We start from the raw sequence: 21,139 nt of genomic DNA, 5'->3' as shown, positions 1-21,139 counted from the left end.
AACCCGGCTGAGTAGTGCCCCTGGGACTGGGGGCCTGGCACGGCCTGCCCAGGGGGCCGGAGCTGCAGCTGGAGGAGCAGAGGTTCGGGAGGGGCAGGCCTTAGCTCCTGCACGGGTCAGAGAGTGACTGGGATCACTGGGAGGACAAGTCTTGGCCTGGGGCCCAGTGGCTCCCTGATCCCCTGCCTAGTGCAGCACCCAGGACATTTGGGTGCTCAGTGCTCAGTGAAGACGAACAGGAGGTCTAGAGAGGAGGGCTCTGCGGGGTTCTGCTCTGTGAATCGGATCTGTGCGGACAGCGGCACAGTCCCGAGCCAGTGGCCAACCTCCTGACTCTAGGAAGAGGGAGGGGAGCAGAGAGGCTCTCCTGCCCAGCACCCACCTGGAGGCCGTGAAGATGTGCTTGCTGTTGGTACAGATGGCATTGATGGGGCTGTCATGGCCCTTGATCTCACCAATGGGGGTGAAGTTGTCCACATTCCAGACCTTGATGAAGCCTGCCCGGCAGGCGCTCAGCAGCATGGGTCGGCCAGGAACGAAGGCCAGGGCACACACCCAGTCCTTGTGAGCATTGGGGATTTGCTGTGGGAGGGTCGGGGCTGATGAGGTGTAGAGAAGGAAGAGGGGCTGCCCCAAGGCCCCAGGAGCACACACATCCCTCTGGCTAGTGGTGGAAGGGATGCTACCTGGCTCCTGGTGCCCACAGCTATCATGCAGGCAGACCCCGTCATTCCCAGGAGCCAGGTTGAGCTACGCTGTGCCAGGGGACTCAAAAGCCCAGATGGGTCCTTCCGCCCAGTTCCCACATTCAAACTCCTGAATCTGCGCTGCTGGAAAAGTCTTCAGCCTTCAGAAGAGCTAGGCTAAAGTCAAGTACTCCACATTCAAGCGGGAAGCGAAGACTTCGTGGAGAGCTGCGTGCAGAGGGCCCCAGTGGAATCACAACAGGCTACGGGGAGAGGAGGGTGAGGACAGCCCGGGAGACTGTCTCGGAGACAGCAGGCAGTCTCGGAGGGGCTCTGCTAAGGTCTGCCTGGGGCCTCGCCCTGGACCATTCCACCCCTCCCTTCCCCTCCCCGAACCTGAATGAGTTCCTGCTGTTCCAGGTCCCACTTCTTAATGCCATTGTCCCTGGAACCACTGAACAGTATGTCTCCTTGGATGGCCAGGCATTCGATACCATCGTAGTGCGGGGGCTCAAAGTTGTGGGTTGGGCCAATGGTGCCCATCACACAGTCGCCCAGCTGGAACATCTGCAGAGGAAGAGGGGCAGAGCCCAGAGAGGGGGTGTTTGGGGGCAGGCCTTGAGCACTGCTGGAGAACACTGCCACAGTCTCTCCCACCTCCATCTCCCTTTTGACCACTTCTTCCCACTTTCTGGCCACACCAAGTGTCCAGCTACGTCCACAGAGAGCAAACCAAGAGAGTGGGGTTTGTATACTTTGGGGTCCCCCCCGTTTATCATTTTAATTGTCGCACCATACCCCATTCGGAGGCTCTACCTGAAATCCTCACCCATTTAGACTGTTAACTTTTCATTTACGGAATAATTCTAGGCCCTTCCCTGTCGACACACATCTTCCCGTCTTCTCTGAGATGCCTTCTCCAGCAGCAATTCCCAGAAGTCTCCTTGTGTTTTTTTTTGTGTGTGTGTGTGTGTTCCCCGGGTAACAGAGGGTAAAGGTGGGATAGGAGGAAACAGTGAGAACGGTATCGGTCAGGCCTCAGAGCAGAGCTGGCTCCAGTCAGACCCCAGTTAGCGTCAAGGGGGTCACACGTACCTTCACATAGTGGTCCTTGGAGCCGGTCACCACGAGGTCATGCTGGTTCGAAGTCTGAGTGACTGTCAGGCACATCACTGGGCCGATGTGGCCGGTCAGTTTGCCAATGGGCTGGAACCTACCGTGGGGAGAGACCCAAGCGGGGATAGTTGGTGGGAGGGGCGTCAAGGACAGAGCAGGGGGTTGGAGGGAATCTGACCTGGAATAGACAGGCCAGCCTTTCTCCCCTTCAAAGCAAGTTCAAGGACCAAGGTTTTCAGAGGCACGGGACAAGCTCATAGTGTGGGGGACTGGAGGCAGAGCAGAGGTCCTGCCCACCCTGGGGTGGCCACACCATGCTGAGGCCTGCGGATCTTCCCAGGGCCTCTTCTCCTGACGTCTCACTGACCTGTTAAGCTCCCAGATGCGGACGGCATTGCCAGAGGCCACATACAGCATGGTGCCTGAGGGGCTGAGGGCCATCTGGTTAATCTGATGCTCGCCCTGGGCACTGGTGATGGCACGTGTGGATGTGGCTATGCAAGCGTCTCCTGAGATCACCTGGCCCGAGGATCTACTCAGAGAGAGAAGAGCAAAGCCAGAGGTCAGAAAAGTCTATCCACCCAGGCTAGGAAATGAATAAACTTCACTCAGACCGGCTCGGAAACGCCACTTCTTCCAGGATGCCTTCCCCTAGAAGCCGGACCAAAGGGAGAGCTACACTCTACCCAACATGTCTCTATGACCTGTTGGGGTGCACGGGCAGGTTTGAATAGACTGAGTAAGAGGCAAGGGGCAGGCTCTGAACCTGGTCCATGTAGAAACCACTTAACTTCTCTGAGCCTCAGTTTCCCCATCCGTTGGAAGAGGTGATAATATTCATTATGTGTACTACCCCTCGCCCAGACTTCATAAAAAAATAGCTTTAGGTTCACAGCAAAACCAAGCAGAAGGCAGTTTCCCCATGTACCTCTTTCCTTCCCAACATGCATAGCTTCCCCCATTGCCAACACCCCACACCACAGCCTTTGCTACAACAGGCGAACCTGTAACAGACACATCGCTCAAGCTCATCGCATACAGTGGGGCCCATTCTAGGCGGTCTGCATTCTATAGGTTCAAATGTGTGACTGTTGACTACTGCATCATGCAGAGTAAGTTCACGGCCCTAAATATCCTGTGTTTGCTTTTCAAGTATCAAACTAAACAATTTGTGGTTTATAATGCACACATAAGAACAGAACTTGACTCCTGGAGACTTTGTGTCCCTGCTCAGGACCATGGTGGGTGGCTCAGCTGTGAGGCAGGTGGCTGGCCTGGTTTTGGAGGCTGCTGCCCCCTGCTGGTGTTTTGGATTCCTAGGGCTATATATGTAGTCCATCTCAAATGGTAGATCTCAGAGGATTGAGACAAAGCCAGGCAAGCCAAAGGCTCACCAACCTGCTGTTCAGAGACTGTCCCCCAAAAACCAGACTTCATTCCCCTGGAGTCGAAGCAACCCTATGGGCCAGTAAGGACCTCCATGCCCACCTAATCGGGCTGTACTGTGATGAGTGGGCACCTAAGTGGGGAAGCACTTTTCTCAAATGCAGTCTGGTAAAGCAGGCCAGGAGTGTAACACTTACGTGAGGGTCCTAATGCACTTGGCCGAGTCCCGGATGTCCCACACTTTGATGTAGGAGCTGGACACAGAGAACACCAGCCCGGAGTGGCTGCAGTATTTGATAGAAACCACGTTGTTGGGGTGGCCCTTGAGAGCCGCGATCTCCTGCCCTGTTACCAGGTTCCACATCTTGCAGCTACGGTCTGCCAGAGACAGGGAAAAGGCTATGAACAGGAGCTGATGTCAGGAGCCAGGAATCTCCCCCAAAGGAGGGTGGGAGGTCACACTTAGTGGAGAGAGACATTTTAGAACCTCCAGTCTAAGGGAGAAGCATGCATGCATGTACAGTCTCATTAAAAAACAAAAAACAAAAAACAAAGCAAAAAACACCCAGGAGATGGAGAAGGGGCCGAGAACTTTAAATAATGGCAAGTTCTCTGATCATTGCTGAGGTGTCCTGGGCTGAAAGAAAATTCCTACAGATCCACGGCTTATTAAATGGTCAAGTAGCAAGCAAACACGGGAAAACTTGGAACCAGTCCGTCACACCTCAGTTGACATCCATCCCCTCTCCTGTATGTCTAAACGTGTGTGTGTCATATATACGCATACATATGTTCATATGTGCATGCGCAGGTCCCTATTATGCATGCATGCTACAGATTCGTTCTTTCTTCTGGTCAGGTCTTCAACTTTTTTGTGGTGATTAGTAGTCGGACTGTGAACTCCCGCTGCTGAGACCAGAGGAACTGACGGACGCAGATGCAGAGAGGACGTGGGGGAGGAAGTGTTGGTATTAAAGAGCAGAGCTGTAGGGCTTCAGAGAAGCTTCCCAAGATGTCTAAAGGTGGTCTGGAGGAGGCGGGTAGTGGCAGAGCCCGCAGGATCATGGGGGAGGGGAGGCTCAGCCAGGAGTGTGTTGACTGGGAGCCTTGAGTGGAGGCCAAAGACAGGAGTGGTAAGCAAGTTCTCCACATAGCCTCAACTCTTGGGGGGTCGAGGTGGGGGAGGGGGGCTCTGCATGCTGTTGCCTTCACAGCCCACTCTGGAAAAGCAACGCGGAGGGGGTGAGAGGAACCTAACCCCACTGGCCCCTCAAGTCTCCACGCACCTTTGGACCCCGTGAAGAGCAACTCATCGGTGGCGTCCAGGCAGAGGATAGGCTTGGTGTGGCCCTCGGCCATGGAGACACACTGCAGAGGGGCCGTCCGCGCTCCCTTGGCGCCGCCAATGGGGGTGATGATGCCCCTTCCCGGGAGAGAGGGAAAGAGGATGTGCCAGTCAGCCAAGGAGACCGTGGCCAGGCTGACTGAGGCACACGGGAGAGAGGGGGTCTGGGCTGAGAGGGGACGGTGATGAATGACGAGAGATTCCCGGGGCTGCTAGCAAAACTCCACCACGGTGTCTGGGAGCCAGAAAGAGCTGTGCTTGCCATCCTCAGCCCTGCAGGAGAAGCCCATGCCAGGCATGCTGGAAGGAAAGGGATGGGGAGAGGCTACCTAACCTGGAGACAGAGACAGGCATGCAGCCGGCCCTGGGGCCCTGGGGCTCCCAGCAGTCTCCATGCTTCTTCGGCAATCAAAAATGGGGAGAAGGCAGGAGAGAGGAAGGGTGTCCAGGCTGTCACCCTCCCCACACGTCATTTGCCAGTCAGTGACCTAGGGCTGGCACCTTCCAGCAGGGAGGCGGACAGACACCTACACAGAGCCTCGAGGTGGACCAGCATGGTCAGACCTGTGTCTGTCATTTGCAAAGGGATAAATCAGGGCTGGACACAGACCTGTTATCCCAGCACTTGGGAGGCTCAAGCAGGAGGATTGCTGTGAATCTGAGGCCAGACTGGTCTATACAAGGAGCTCAAGGCCAGCCTGGCACACATAGGAAAACCTGTCAAACACAAGCAAACCAGCCAACAAACAAAAAAACACCATCCCCTAAAAAGCTCCACAGGGATTGGATCAGGCAGGGCACTGCAGCCCAGCTGGGGGCTGGGATTCACGGGCCTCTCTGGAGCGAGCCTGCTTGGACCTGCCTGGACCTGCCTGGACCTGGAATGGTCCCTGCTTGTTCTGCACAATGTTCCGGGAGCAGGAATAAGGCCGAGCCAAGTAGCGTAAAGGTTTTGCTACGTCTACCTCTTGGGGTTCTGAGGATGGTTTTTTTCTTTCTCGGGAAGATCTTTAGGGATGAGACCCAGCTAGGCTACATCAAAAACCACATTCTAGCTCTTCAAAGGAGAATGCTGTCGCACACAGTGGCACAATGGTTGGGGGGGTTACTGAGATGATTGACATCTGCTTGTAGCACTCGTGCATGGTCCTGCAGAGTTACCTTGGCCAGGAGCAACACCAGGACACTAGTCATTCATGCCCACATGCTGGATAAGCACATGCATAAATAGCTCTCTGCTTTTGCTCCCAGCTTGTGATGCGGCTTTGGGCTGAGTTAGGCCAAGATTGCCCTGGAAATGTATCAAAAGGAGTCGGCGCTCTAAAGAGACTGGCGTATTGCTGGTAACATCTATTGGCAAGGCCTCACTGCAGAGGATAAATCAGTGGTGCTAACCACGGTATGGCAGACTATGGTAAGCAGAGAGCATGCCTGGAGAGCTAGAGGGAGCTCTTGGCCTTACAAGAGAGCCTTCTGCTGCCAGGGTCCTAAGTCTTCCCCCTTGCTGCGGGGATCTGTGCTCAGTAGGCTTGAGGGACCAGCCTCTGGCTGTCCTGTGGGCTTGTGAAGGGGAACAGACAGCCACAAGCCGTGGGCTAAGAGATACGAGCAGTGGTCTGCCTCCCTTGGTGCCCCTCAGAGCTGAACTTTGCAAGACTCACCCACCAACACAAGCTAAGTTACAAGAACCGTAAACAGCCCCCATAGCCAACAGCACTCAATCAAAGACTAGCGGGCTGACAAGGTCCCCATGGTACCTCTTGCTCAGCAAAGCTCTGTTCCAACTCCAGTCCAACCCAGGCTTCCACGTCCCTCCCCACCTTGCCCAGGGCAGGAGGGAGAAGAGAACAAGGCTAGCCACAAGCAACTGCACCCTCCCCCATCACAAGCCCTTAGCTCTAGCCAGGCATGGCATAGTCTGAGGCCATGGGGTCACCATGAGAGGAAGGAACCATGGGGCAAGAAGAAGTCTCAGGAGGGCCATGGATGTGGAAGGGGCAGGGGCTAGGAGAGGAGGGGCCGCATGCGAAGGACAGGGGTACAGGCAGGAGGGACTGGTGTAGCGTGAGGCCAAGAGAAAAAGAAGAGAGAGAGAGCAAGAAGGGGAATCAAACATGAGAGACATTCTGTGTGTACCTCAGGACCTCCGACAAAGAGGAGTCGCTGTCATCAGACCTGGGAAGGGCAGAAAATTAGCTGGATTAGGGGAGAGAGGAAAACACACACAGGACAGTGGTAGCAGCAACAAACAGCAGCCACAGCACAGGGGGGTCAGAGGGCGGTTATTCTCTTCAGGGAAGGCAGAGAGAGGCAGGGGAAGAGGGCCTTCGAGGAGAGTGGTGGGGTTGGGGTGGGGACAGACTGGCCTGGGAGCTGGGAGAGTCCCCCAGCAGCAGACCACCAGGGGGTCTCTCAGCTAGCAGGGTGGGGGTGAGGAGAGGGCCACAGGAGGTGTGGGAGGCCAGCCCACTCTTGGGGAGATGGTTCCAGGGCTCTCTTTGCTAGTTCCAAGCTCTCTGGTTGGCCCACCGCGTAAGCTGGGGCCGGCTGTACCACCCCGGCAATGTGCAAGCCTGTCCAAGGACACAGGAAGGCCCCACTGCTCTTTCCTTCCCTGAGACCATGTCTAGAAGCTAAAGCTGTGCTGCATGTGGATCCCAAGAACGGACCACTGGATAGGACCTGAGCCTGTAGACCAGGCCAGGATGGGCAGAGTCCGACCCCAATTCATGGGGGTGGGGGAGGACAAGTTTAAGATGGATGTAGGGGCGCATGCCTGTAAACCTAGCACTTAGGAGAATAAAACAGAAGGCTAAGGGTTTGAGACTAGTCTAGATACATGTCAAGACCCCATTTCCAAAACAAAATAAGTAAATAAATAATAACAAGTCAATTGCACTGGGGAGAGGTGCATCAGGATGGGGGGTGGGGGGCAAGCCTTCCACAGCTTCTTTAGTAGGAACTGAGATGACGTAAGCTTGGGGAAGAACAGTACCCAGGATGCTGACCTGCTGGGTCTGCCCCTCACGGTTTTAGCATCTAGGGAGCAGTGTTTTGAGCCAGAAGGGGATGTTTCTGTGAGAGGGTGGGCAGAGCGTGTATCGTGAATAAAGGACAAGTGGTCTGGAACCTAGGGCTCCCTTGAAGGTCACAACATCCTTGCTCCTCATGGCAGGAAAGCTTTCAGGGGGGAAGAAAGGAGCCCTTTGGGTAACTACAGAACTGAAGAGGGTCACAGTGGGCTTGGGGAACACCGAAATGAAGCCAGGAACGATGAGGTCCTCCCCAAACAAAGTCCTGTTGTCACGGTTAGCTAGAGACAGCAGTCCCAGATTCTGGACCGCTTTCCAGGCAAAAGCCCCTGGGCTCTGCTTTGGACCATTCTTATGCAAATCAGGGGAGACAGACAATTCTTGGGCTGATTGACAATTTGCATGGAATCATGCCGGTACAGCAGATTGGGAAGCAAGGCTGAGCACCTTCTGAATACAGGGATGACTGTGAAGAGAATGACCCCATAGCAACTACAGCATCACATCAGGAGCTGTGAATACAGGGAGCTGCGCCTGCCACATGGAGATGACTCAGTGGTCTCTGTCTACTCAGCAGTGCTCAAGGATTCCTGGGGCCTTGGGTAAAGCTTTTGCAATCAGGTAGAACAGTAGCTGGAGCTTAAGAACAGTAAAGACAGCAGACGTGGATGAAAGGGGCACTCTAGATTACCCTCTGGTAGGCTTGCCCCCACGGCTACCACTCCTGACTGTCCCACTCTAGTGAGGTAACTTCCATCTCTTCCTTTCCTGGCACCCCAGCATGCTTGGGGGAAAGGAGAGACCCTCGGCCAGTACAGAAAAGATGAAGAGTACCAAGGGCCTCATGGCTCAGAGGAACTGGAACAGACCGGCTGGAGTCTACCCAGTTGACCCGCCCCCACAGGCTCCCTCCCAGCCTCGATGCCCTTCTTGGCTCTCCTCAGGCCTGCTCTTACTTGTCCAGTGCTGACCCCTGGCTCTGATTGCTGGTGAGACGAGAGAAGACGTTGCGGTCATTGCGGGGCCGAGTGGGAGGTGATGATGGAGGTGTGAATCCCATGTCTGTGGATCTGGGAAATGAGAACGGAGTCATCATCCGTGACCACACCCTATCCACAAGTCCACTCAATGTTAGGCTTCCAATGATGAGGTTTTTAAATATTTATTTCGTGTGCGTGGGTGTTCCGCCTGCATTTATATCAGTGCACAGGGTAGTGCCAGAAGAAGGTATCAAACACTCTAGACCTGGAGTGACAGGTGGTTGAGAGCTCCTGAGGGAGCTTGGAGTTGAACCCAGGTCCTCTGGAAGAACAGCCAGTGCTCTTAACCACCGCGCCATCCTCTCTCCAGCCCCTGGATGCTGTTCTCATGAGTTTCGCCTACTCTTTGAAATTTGTTGGTAATCCCACAATCAGTGCTCCTGGTCATCTTCTGTGTGATTCTCAGACTTACATCAAGCTCAAATGTGTGTGTGCTTCTAGCTGAGGCTGTCTCCACCCTGATCCTGGAAACAAGTGTCCTGTTGATGCTCTAGTTACTGCCTTTATTTATTATTACATTTTTGTGTTTCTTAGTGAGGATTTTTATTTGTTTGTTTTGACACATGATCTCACTATGTAGCTCTGTCTGGCCTGGAACAAACTATATAGACCAGGGCAGCCTTGCCTTTGCAAGTGCATATGATAATCCAGAGAAGAATCTCAGAGGCTTTAACTGGCCTCTGCCTCTACTTCTTGGGTGCTAAGATTACAAGTGTCGGCTACCATGCCCATTTCTGAAACAGCCCCAGAGCATACTGCAACAGTCCTCTCTGATATTGCTAAGCATTAGAGAGCTGAGAAAGATTAGACAAGCTTCGTTGGGGCCTGAGTTACAGTGCCCTGGCTGAGCTCTATCAGTCAATGGTATACAGTCACTACGGTGTCTTTATTTAAACAAGGTGATGCAGACATCATTGAAAACGTGATCAGCTCCTCGCAGGAGCCTCGCCCTCCATCTACCCTAAGAGCAGTTCCAGCTCTGAGTCTCTGATTCGGTATTCAGAACAACTTCAAGGAGCTGAACTGTGAACCATGAGATCTGACAGTTTTTCAAGGGAAAGTCTATGACTTTGATGGCCTGCTCATTTCCCCTCTTTGGAAAGCTGTCTTTACATTCCCCTCCCTTTGGATCGGCATCTTGAGTTCAGCTTGATCCTCAGACCACAATTTCAGGGTGTTCTCTGAGTCCACAGATGAAGTCTGGTAGGCTACAAGTATACAGACGTCCTTCCAACGCCTCTCCACCAAGACCACCTGCAAGCCGGTGCTGTGGGCATCTGCTTTGGTGAAGAGGGAAGGCTGGAGTCTGGAGCAAGTTTTTCACAATGATCACTCTGAGCACAGACACCTCACTATTTAGCTGTGAAGACCACCCCACCTCTTCAGAGTAAGTATGAGACCATGGGGCCATAAAGGGCTGTGTTAGCAAGTGTGTATGATAATCTCCAGAGAAGATTCTCAGAGCCAGGCATGCACCCAAGGACTGGACAGTGACTTGAACAGATTCTAGAACATGCTCTCACCTGATTGGCTGCCCCCGGTCATAAGACTTTCTTCGGGTCAGAGGGGATGTGTCTGTGCCACCACGAGACTGCCGAGGGCTAGAGAAGAAGGGTCCAGTGAATCTGAGACCTAACTTTCTGCCCACCTTGACCCATGTACCCGGATCCCCCTCCTTACAAAGTGCTGCCCCGGGTGGGCAGGCTGACGGTCCGTGAGACCTTGTCCCGGTAATAGGGGTCCCGGATGGAGAAGCCCACTCCATCCTCTTTGATCTCAACGAGGGAGGCCAGGGACTTGGTGATGTTCTTGGTGGAACTATCCAATGGGGGTCCTAGGCATTCCGCAGACACAGCCTTCATTTGGGCAGATAGCTTAGGCTCACCCTAGGAAAGGAAGGATGAGTGGACCAATTTGTTCAACTGATGGACCACAGAGGTAAAGTGAGAACTGAGCCTGATGATATGGACCTGCTCTCCCAGGTGCATGGGAGGCTGAGATTCTAACTCAGAGAGAGAGAGAGAGAGAGAGAGAGAGAGAGAGAGAGAGAGAGAGAGAGAGAGAGAGAAAGAGAGCAGAGGACCTAGCTCAGTGTGGGTCCAAGCTCCAGTATGGAAGACGTGGGTAAATCCTGAGGGAAATGATCTGCCTGGCCTGAGGGAGGGTTGCTGTTGAAAGAAGCCCTTTACCATGCAGACCACAGAGCGTCCTTCCAGACTGATCTAATCAGATCGCTCCAGGACTAGGCAGAATTCATGGCTCACAGTCTGCACTTTCCCACATCTGACTTAGTAAGTCTTCAGGGCTGGTTCGTCACTAATCCCTCACCGTTGAGAAAACTTTCTTACTGTGAACTTCAATGCAGTGGAACAAATCCTCCCAGGAAAAAGAACTAGGGCTCTAGAGTCAACTTTGACCTAGAGTCTTGGGCTGGGGGGGGGGGTCTGTAACGCGGGGTCTCTGGATACAGTGATGTCACTAGGTAGAGTAGAAATAGGCTCTTAGGGGCTCTGGGCATTTCTCCCATCTTGAAGAGAATGGGTTGCCTGGTCTACACAGCAAATTCTAGGTTAGTCTCCCACCCACCCCCACCCCCAGTGCCAGGAGATCCTTCTTGGCATCTCCATTTCTTCTGTGGACAAAACTGAATTGGGGCTGGAGACGTGGACCTGCACTCATAGGGATCAGGCTGGGAGAGGCTGGCCCTGCTAAACCGACAGCCTGATTCCCAGCAGGGCTTACCTTGAACTTGAAATCATCATGGCTGGTGGAGCCTTTCATGGTGAATGACTGGGAAAAGCTGACGGGGAAGGCAGGAAAGTTCAGGACCATGACAGTTACACTGCAACTCTCTAAGTCTCTCTAGGACTTAGAAATATGGGTCCCCAAGAGCCTGAAAACCCAGCTTAGCCCGGGGGCCCTGCGGCAACCCTTCCTCCATCCCCAGGTGAGGCACCGCTGACTTCCTGCTTGAAAACTCACCTTCCCTCAGAGAACTCGGAGACTTCCTCGTCTGTGCTCACATAGCCGTTCTCTGAGGGAGTGGGGGAAGGAAGGGAGAAGGTGGCTGAGAGACCCTGTCAGGGTATGTGGAAAGGGGACACAGCCCTTCTCCAGTACCTCACCCACTGGGATCACAAGGCTTCTGAGGGAATTCTGAGGCAGGGGAGTTTGGGGAGCTGGAAAGCCTTCCCCACACCAAAGCATACCCTGCTGCACATTATAGAGGAGGGCCTGCAGCTCAGGGTGTGCCTCGGCCTTCTCACGCAAAGCATCTAGGAGAAGGTGGTTCTGGGAAGCGCCTGTCATGTCTGTTTGTCTCAGCCGTCCTTCCAGCAGCCGGATCTGGGCTTCCTTCTGGGCTACCTGGAGTCCCTGGGCACAAAGAACAAGGCCTGGGCTCACTCTTCCTGGCCTGTGCTTGACCCTGTAGCTGCTAGGTGCCTACACACAGACACACACACACACAGACACACACACACATACACAGACACACACACACAGACATACACAGACACACACACACACACAGACATACACAGACATAGACACACACAGACAGACATACACAGACATACACAGACATAGACACACAGAGACACACACAGACATACACAGACACACACACAGACACACACACAGACATACACAGACATACACAGACATAGACACACACAGACACACACAGACATACACAGACACACACAGACACAGACATACACACACAGACACACACACACAGAGACATACACAGACACATACACACACAGACACACAGACACAGACACACACACACAGACATACACACACAGACACACACAGACAGACATACACAGACAGACATACATACATAGACATAGACACACACAGACACATACACACAGACATAGACACACAGACATACATAGACACAGGCACACACACAGACACACACACACACAGACATACACAGACATAGACACACACAGACACAGACACACACAGACACAGACACACACACACAGACATACACAGACACACACACACAGACTCACAACACAGACACAGAATAGACACACACAGACACACACACACAAACACACACACACACACACACACACACACACACACACACACACACACACATTAGTGAAGGCCACTCTAGCATATACTCTGTTACGGGTGGACTTTCAACATAGAAGTCCCAACCCCTGTTACCTTAAAATGTGACTGTACCTACAGATAAGTCCTATGGAGTGGGAAGCGGGATAACATGAGGTCATAGGGGTGGCCCCTAATACAGTATGACCAGTGTCCTTACAATATTAGATCATGACAAGCCACAGAGAGGAAAGATCACGTGAAGACACGGGAAGAAAGACTGGCCATGGAGCGAGGCTCCAGAAAAACTACCCAGCTGACCCTGGGATCCTAAACTGAGGATTTCCCTGCTGCACCAGCCCCACAGTCTGTGACATTTTGTCACGGCAGCCCCAGCACACGAACACAGTCCCCTAAGACGCAAAGCATCACTGAGGAGTCACTGGGGGTCAGCCTAAGAGTTGGGCAGGATAGCCTCCCAACCTCTTTCCAGTTAACTCTATGCACACTAGCTGGTGTCTGTCCCCAAGACTCGTCCCTAGGACAGGAAGAAACACATTCTCTGGCCACGGATCAAGGAGAGGGGCCCAATGACTCCTGGCGCCCTGGTAGGCAGGGGTGAGGGTGGGGGGTGAAATGTAATTTTTGTTTCCTGCTCCCCAATCCCTAATGTACACACACTTCTCCCTCTGCCTCCAACAGACCGGAGCCCAGTCCTGCTGTGGATGGGCCTGGCCACCTTTAACTGAAGCTGTGTAGTGTGCCAAGGCCCCTACGTGCAGCATTCTGTACAACCAGCTACAAGCTCTATATTGTCAAGGCTCCCGTTTTAGAGCCGCAGAATCCGAGCTTGCAGGTTCAGCAGCTTGTCCCGGCCTGTGAATGACGCAGGTGGGAGGGAGCCAAACCCGTGGGCTTCACCACCAGGGTATGCGACGCCTGCCCAGCTGCAGGGGAGCTGCCAGCTCACCTTGTCAATGGACGCCTTGAGGAAGTTGTCTAGCAGTAGGCGGGCTTCAGCTAGGGAGCAGGAGCTAATGACCACTGACGTATCTGTCGAGTCCAGCTCCTCCTTTCGGAGACCAAAAGAGCAGAGACCCCGTCACACAGGGCTGCCAAGCCCACTCACGGCGACCACCCCACCCCCCCTGGAACCCATGGGTACCTTGGTCTCCTCCAGCTGCACGATGGTGGCCTGGCAGTCAGTGATGCTGTCATTGATGTAGTCAATATTGGCTGCCAACACTTCGATCTCCTCAGCCAGCTCCTGCAGCCCCTTCTCCTCCTCGGGGCTCTCAGCCTGCAGACGCTCCCGCTTCCTCCGAAGCGTCTCCTGCAGAAGGAAGAGCTCCTCCCTTTTCTGGGGGGGGGGGATTTGAGGGAGGACAGTGATGGAGAAAGGATCTCACACTTAGGCAAGCCCTGCCCACAGCTCCTACACCAAGCCACCCACCTGCCTGGGATCATCCAGAGGTCAGAACAGGCATGAGGAGCAGAGGGTCGGAGACAGGGGAAAAGAGTAAAGAGCCAGAGAAGTAGGAAAGTGGGGTGGGAGAGATGAGGAGGGAGGTCCCACCTTTATGAGACGCTCCATGTCAGCCTCCAGGTTGACAATGGTCATCCTCTGCATGACGATGTCGATGATCCTCCGCTCCAGGGACTGCCACTTGAGTCTTGCGGCCTTACTGAAGCTTTGGCTGGCCCCCTTCTTCTGGAACTTTCTCCTGGGAGGCAGAGGCAAAGGGGCCTTGGCTGACTGCTCTGGACCTTGGAGGCTCTACTGAGCTCCCACACAGAGCCCGAAGCAGACGGCCCAGGCACCAGAGCACTTGCCGGCTCTCCTGCCTCTGACAGGCACCGCTCACACCCCTCACCTGGCTGGGCGGGTACCGTTGACAGCGGCTGCAGGGTGGTCCCCCAGGAAGTGGTTGATCTTTCGGTTCCACTGACGCACTATGCTGGAGACAGAGCGAGCTCCCGATTCAGCCTCAGACGAGGTCGTGCTGGCAGACACCTCAGCCCCAGAATCCAAATTGGGGGGCTTCGATCCTACACGCCCAGCCACTCGCTCAGACATGGGCTTCGCCAAGCGCCTCAGGGCAGAAACCTGGGCACAGTGAGGACAAGAAGAGGGGACCCAGTGAGCAAGGAAGACTGGAGCTTCAGGAAAGCCTGGCTTGAGGTGTTGGGGAGAACAAAGGCAGCTTTGTGCATGCCTGAGCCTTTGGGGCTGTAAAGGGAAAAGAAGTCTGTGATAAAATAAACACAAGAGATGCTTGTCAGTCGTCTGTCTGTCTGTCTCTCTCATTTTCTCACTCTTACTCTCTCAAAGGTGTGTGTGCATGTACATGTGTTCCCGAGCATGTGGAGGCCAGAGGTGGACATTGGGTGTCTTGCTCTATTACTCTCCCCACTGTGTTTTGAGATGAACACTGTCTGTCAATGAACCCAGAGCTCTCCGATTAGCTATGCTGGCTGGTCAGCAAGCGCTGAGATCCATCTGTCTCCACCATGCCCAGTTTTTAACGTGGGTGCTGGGGATTAAAACACAGGTCCTCATGCTTCTGTGGTGAGTAACTTACCGACTGGGCCATCTCTCTAGCCCCTTTTTTCTCTTTTTTTTTTTTTTTTATTGTTGTTTTGTTTTTTTTTGCTTTTGAGACAGGGTTTCTCTGTGTAACAGCTCTAACTGTTCCGGAACTCACTTTGCATCAGGCTGGCCTCGAACTCACAGAGATCTGCCTGTCTCTGCCTTCTGAGTGCTGGGATTAAAAGCATGTGCCACCACCACCCAGCTTTTTTTCCTCTTTTTTTTAAAATGACCAACCAGGCACTGGGGATGGGATGTGTGTATTCTGCCTTCTAGGCTCGGCTCACTGGTTGAGAAGTCATTTCTCACAGGCTACTACAATTTAGCAAGGCTGTGCTCATGGAATGAAAGGAGATCCAGGCCACAAGTTGCATAGGTCCCCTTCTCCACCCCCCATCCCCCACCCCCCCACCCCCACTACCTGCCCCTTATTGCTTCAGAGGAGAGCAACTTGGGAGCCAGAGCCAACCCTGTACATCCAGCTGGGCTGATGAGAGCACTCACCTCCTGGGTTTTCCTCCTCAGGACTATTTCCTGCTGACGCTTCTGAGACTCCAGGGCCCGTATCTGAAACTGGAAGAAACAGGTTGGGCCACACTCAGCGACCAACAGCCCTCTTGCTGTCCAGACAGGGCTGGAGACAGGCTGGGCGCTCTGTAGCCAAAAGCTCAAGACTTTCTTGTGTGGGGATTCCCACACTGCCAAAATGTAGATAAAATGATACTCGGAGTTGCACCCTTCTGTCTGGGGTGGCCATGAGGAATTCCTGCCCACAAGGACAACTCTCTTGGCTATATCGCCTACCATGAACATGAACCTGGACTAGAGGCCCAGTCTTCCTAGGCTACTTCTTCTGGATCTGAAGCTCCATGTGTCTGATTTTGCTGGTGACCTTGGGAAATTTCACGCCCTTCTCTGGACTCAAGTTATTTTCTTGAGCATGCAGGGGCTGGGACAGAAGTCAACAGTGGCTCTGCCTGTCTGATAGGCTGTATTGTGCTGTTGTCACTTGGGACAGTAGGAACTGGGGGGGGGGGGTCCTTGGAAGGGAAGGAGGCTGGAGGCTGTGGGGAGCTCTCACCTCCTGCCTCCGTTGTTCTTTCTTGAGCTGAGCAATCTCCCGGTTCCTCTTGGTCTCCACCAGTCGTCGCCGCTGCTGCTCCTCACGCATCTGTTTCATGAGGGCCACCTGGGATGGCAGAGACGGTGAAGGTGAGGCAGGGCCGGGCAAGAGTGGCCCACGGGGCTCAGTCATGGCTGGTTGTGAGGACATGGGTCAGGGAGGTAGCCCTCTAGGCTTCCCTGACTTGGGGGTCTGACACGTAACATTTCCTTCCCACTCATCCTGAGGGGCTCAGATACCTTGACAAGCTGTTGAAGAAGTGGCCTTACCATTTAAAGTCTATCCCAGCCCCCCACTAAAAGTCACCATCCTCAGGACCAATCTCATAGTGACAGCCACGTAACGAGAGCTTGCTCCATGGCAGGCCCCATCCTTATGACTCTCAGATGAGAAAGGAAAGAAATGAGCCTTCGAGACAAAGTGACTAACAGTCACAGAGCTAGGAAGAGCTGGCTAGACCTGGAGCCTGGGTCATCTCACTTCCCAGATCCAGGCTCCTCGAGGTAACCTGCACGTGTGTCTGCATTCCTCACCGCAGGGAGGTGAGCACGTGCTCGGCACAGGACAGTGCGGAAATGGGCCTCCGTGCTGAGACAGCATTGCTCTGCAGTTCTCCTGCAGGAGACCCTGAAGCTGTGGGCCTCTCTCAGCCAAGATCTGCAGGCACAGGCTCTGCTTACAGTCCTTGGCTGCTCCTCTTTCCACCCCTCTAGGGAAGAACCGGGGCCCTGCTCAGGCACCCCTGAGATAACCCTAGGCTCCTCTTCTCCACATGTCACAAGAGTGTAATCACAAGAGCGGAGTCAGGTGGGCAGGGCTAGGTCCTGGATGAAGGGCCTCAGAGGTCTGAAAATGAAGAACATACATGTGTGGATGCCTCTGTCTTTGTACCACGTCTTGGGCATTTTGGCTGTTTTTTCCAAGTTTCAGGACTCTATGAGAGTGTTCCCTTGTGAGGTTTTCTTGGGTCATTTCCACTCAAGATGGGAGCTGGCTAGGAGAGTTGGACTACCCTGAAGAGGCACCAGTAAGAAATCTGGGGGGGGGGGGTGCTGGAGGGGGCACGAACAAATTCAAGCCTGTCAAAGGCATGTTAAAGTTGCCTCAGCAGTATCTGCAGAAGGCCCAGGCCACAGTGGACTACAGACAGCCTACGGATAAAGCTCACTGGGCCCTCTCTGCATTACCAAAGGGCTCCAGGGGCCCAGAGGACTCTGGGTGTTTGAATCCCAGCTCCTTCTACCATCAATGGCATCATGTCTACAGGGTGGAGGTGCTGGAAGTGAGAATGGGCTCTTTGGGGCCATGATGGTTTGATCACAGCAAGGCAGGGAAGGACTTCTTCATCTGTGGATGGAGGCTCTAGACCTGCCTGGGGGACAGAGCCCGCCCAGGTACAGATCCATTTCCTCTAAAATCGATTAACTTTGTCCTTCCTGTATGCACTGGTCAGCATCAGTCAGCCAGCCGTCAAGACATAGTTCCTAATGGCTCCTGTTCCATGAGTCCCCAAAGGACTCAGCTTGCTGGGGCTACCACCTTTGCCAAGCTTTGTTAGGGATCTAGCCCCAGAGCTGAGCTGTGGAGAGCTGGGAGACACCAGAAGCTAAAGGCCAGGGCAGGAAGGTCCAAGGGCGATGGAGGATATACACAGAGCAAGGATCTGCGAGCCCTAGATACCAGAAGTTCAAGACCTGAGCCAGTGACATCAAAAGAGCAGACCTTACAGACTGTGCTGCATGGGCTTACGGCCAGGTAGAGAAGGGAGCCCAGAGCCACCAAGAACACACACCAGTTTGGAACATCAAAGGTGGAATTTGCATGCCAGCACTACCTCCTGGTAGCGGGGAATCAACTTCCATGAACACAATGGAAATGCTGTCCTCCTTTCCTAAGGATGGAATGTGACTGAGCATGACTGAGCATGCAAGAGGCCTAAGCAGCAAGAGCTGGCCATGGTGCCAATTATTACTATGACGAGAGGCTTCTTCCAAATGAGGCCTTAAGGCTTCCTTGTGCAGGCAGGAACTATTAGTACAGCTATAGTGCTAATATACTAGTATATATGCTAATAAACTAATAACGCAACTGTTAGTCCAGCTTCCCAACACAGCGACAGCATTGAGCAAGGCACCTGCAATGAGCCCAGTACTGGAAGAGGTCACTAGGAGGGAGTGCGCACGATTGGGGCGGGATCGAATCGGGTGATGCTGTGTTCGGTCGAAGAGCCACACTTGACGGCAGTGGGATCATATTTAACGTGGGATGCGGATCCTAAGACACCGCACAGGCCCCTAGGCCCTACTCCTCATGTCCTCTGCCTACCTTGGCCTTCTTCATCTCGGCGACCTCCGCTTGCAGCTTCTTCAGCTCCCTTTCGTAGCGGGACTGGTTCTTGAGGAGCCTGGCATGCTCCTTCTGAGCGGCCTGCAGCTTCTGCAGGTCCCGGTTCATCTCGCGCAGCCTCTTCTCATAATCCGCCTTTATCTTGTTGGCCTTCTCCTCCGTGTAGCACTCCATGGTGCCTGAGAGCAGCGAAAAGCAGTGTCAGAGCTACAGGCTCCCCGGCTCCCACTAAGTGTGGCCTCAATGGGGAGAGAGGCCCTGGGTTCTATAGCTGGCCTCTCCCTGAACCGACTCCTTCATTTGAACAATGAGGATGTGGGTTCAGCAGCTGCCCTGGGCCCTTTCCTGCTCTGACATTCTATTGTCCAGTAGTGTTTTTGGACTGAGACCTCGGTCCCTGGAGAGGTGATGCCAGCAGGAAGCGGAAGGTTAACAAGAAGAACTGGTCTAATGGAACTTCAAGGGAAGGAAAAGCTGGCTCCTCACCAGACGCTCCCACCACGGCGAAGAGAAGTCCCCAACTGCAGGTCCAACCCGACTTCCACCTTTCATTCCATCTCAGAAAACCTCACCGCCTCCTGCCCAGAGGCTCGAATCCTGAGACACGGCTCCCGTATCCACCACACCGCCTGTCCACACAGCCAAGTCTTCAGCTCAGCCTTTGAAATACTTGAACCTGACCACATCTTACCACCTGTCCAGTCTGCCTCCTCAGTGCTCTCGCTTCCACTTTCCTCCTCCCATACAACAGCAAAAACGATGGTTTGAAAATGCTTTTGAGTCTTGTATCACCTCTCCCTCAAAACTCCCTACCCTCTCGATTCTCTAAGTCAAGGAAACATCTTAACGACAGACACGACCTATTCTCCGACTAGTCTAGACCGCCATTCCACCAATATGCCAGGCACATGGCTGCCTTGGGGGTCTTAACAGCTTCTGTTCCCCCGGTCTGGAATGTTCTTCCCAGTGCTAGTTCTGCTCTGTGCTGCTTGACTCCAAGGTTACCTTCTCCATGTAGTCTCCCATGGCCCAGCCTGCCCCACCCCTAAGCGCCTCACCCCCCTTCCATATTAACAAACACACAAAAAGCCAACTTCATTAGGCCAGCCTGCTAGCAATGCTGCTCGAGTGTACACTCCATGAGGGGGATTTTACACACCACAACTCTAGCCCCTAGACTAACACCTGCTCCATGAAACACATTCACCTAACATTTGCTGAGTAAGTGGACAAGGAAGTGAATGACCGGAAGAGTAGGTTGCAAAGCAGTACAAGGGGGGCACGATTTGAGAAGTCTTATAAACTGGATACAGCGGGGTGGGGGGAGGTTGGGAGGTATCTTAGTCACATGCCTAGGGAGATAAAGAATTAATGATTTCTAATATATAAGATGAGAGAGGAAAAAAAAAGAGCTAGGCATAATGGCATCTGTCTATGGTTCTACCACTAGGGAGGCTGAGGCAGAAAGATTGCCATAAGTTTGAGGTCAGCCTGGGTGACATGGCAAGACTCTGTCTCAAAATGGCTCAGCAGAGAAAGGCACTTGCTGCCAGAGTTCAATCCCTGGGACCCAGATGGTGGAAGGAGAGGACAGGCTTCTGCAAGTTGTCCTCTGACTTCTACATGTGTGCCACATCACATGCGTGTGCATGCACACACGCACACATCCACTCACATCCACACACATACACACACACACACAAATGTAATTTGAAAGCAAAACAAAAGTAGCAGAGAAACTGGGTTAGAGCACTTTAACTATGGGCAGAGGTCACAGCACGTTGGTCAGGGGTCCCTTGTGCAGAAGGCCAGGTGTTAGCAGATCGATGCTGGGTGTCTTTTGACAGAGCAGGGAATCGGGAAAGAGGAACACGGCGCTGTCCTCACTGAGGTTCTGCAGCACGCGGTCGCGCTCCAGCTGCGTGTCCCGGATCTTGTTCTGCAGCAGGATCAGCTTCTCCTCGTACTGGTGCTTGAGGGTCTGCAGCCGCCGCTGGCTGTTCTCCAGCTCGTCAATCAGCTTCTGCTTGATCTCAATCTCACAAGTCAGGTCCGCCAGGTCGGCCTGGAAGTTGACTTCTGCAGGGGCCAGACAGAGCGAGACTCAGCCCCATGCCAGGGGCCCCGGGCCAGGGGACATCTTTTGTCAGCAGTGACCAATCAGGGACCAGAAAGGTAAGAAGCCTGCTGCCACCTTTCACTCACTGCAATACATTCAATGAGCAGCTTCCGAAATGCACAGCCAGTCTCAGGAGCTTGCACGGAGTCTAACACCTTTCCCACCCTAATGGACCCATAGGCCTATGCCACCCTGACTGATGACATGGGACCCTGCTTGGGTGGAGGAGGATAAAATGATCCAGAGCACTTTGTAGGGCTGTAGGTAACAGATGAC

The 21,139-nt window shown here is 53.6% G+C and overlaps 1 protein-coding gene across 7 annotated transcripts in view; it reads right to left on the bottom strand.

Moving 5' to 3' along the window:
* Positions 1 to 21,139, bottom strand: part of Kif21b (kinesin family member 21B) — a 48,835-nt gene that overhangs the window by 4,755 nt on the left and 22,941 nt on the right. For 4 of the 7 annotated variants that reach the window (XM_052737069.1, XM_052737064.1, XM_052737065.1 and 1 more), the window contains exons 14-34: positions 20,632 to 20,823; positions 18,724 to 18,923; positions 16,357 to 16,464; positions 15,780 to 15,848; positions 14,560 to 14,792; positions 14,262 to 14,409; positions 13,851 to 14,045; positions 13,656 to 13,757; positions 11,815 to 11,980; positions 11,588 to 11,639; positions 11,348 to 11,405; positions 10,286 to 10,491; positions 10,129 to 10,206; positions 8,522 to 8,635; positions 6,670 to 6,708; positions 4,475 to 4,611; positions 3,386 to 3,566; positions 2,170 to 2,334; positions 1,782 to 1,899; positions 1,083 to 1,253; positions 383 to 582 (exon numbers count right to left, since the gene is read on the bottom strand). In XM_052737069.1, the coding sequence (XP_052593029.1) occupies positions 383 to 582; positions 1,083 to 1,253; positions 1,782 to 1,899; positions 2,170 to 2,334; positions 3,386 to 3,566; positions 4,475 to 4,611; positions 6,670 to 6,708; positions 8,522 to 8,635; positions 10,129 to 10,206; positions 10,286 to 10,491; positions 11,348 to 11,405; positions 11,588 to 11,639; positions 11,815 to 11,980; positions 13,656 to 13,757; positions 13,851 to 14,045; positions 14,262 to 14,409; positions 14,560 to 14,792; positions 15,780 to 15,848; positions 16,357 to 16,464; positions 18,724 to 18,923; positions 20,632 to 20,823 (2,932 nt within the window). The remainder of the gene's footprint in view (positions 1 to 382; positions 583 to 1,082; positions 1,254 to 1,781; positions 1,900 to 2,169; positions 2,335 to 3,385; positions 3,567 to 4,474; positions 4,612 to 6,669; positions 6,709 to 8,521; positions 8,636 to 10,128; positions 10,207 to 10,285; positions 10,492 to 11,347; positions 11,406 to 11,587; positions 11,640 to 11,814; positions 11,981 to 13,655; positions 13,758 to 13,850; positions 14,046 to 14,261; positions 14,410 to 14,559; positions 14,793 to 15,779; positions 15,849 to 16,356; positions 16,465 to 18,723; positions 18,924 to 20,631; positions 20,824 to 21,139) is intronic. The other 3 variants (XM_052737071.1, XM_052737066.1, XM_052737068.1) reach the window with 1 other exon arrangement.

This window comes from Peromyscus californicus, unplaced genomic scaffold (genome assembly GCF_007827085.1).
Source record: "Peromyscus californicus insignis strain IS unplaced genomic scaffold, ASM782708v3 Scaffold_14__1_contigs__length_90479793_seg_2, whole genome shotgun sequence".
Classification (NCBI taxonomy): Eukaryota; Metazoa; Chordata; class Mammalia; order Rodentia; family Cricetidae; genus Peromyscus; species Peromyscus californicus.
This window is presented reverse-complemented; position numbering and strand designations above follow the sequence as displayed.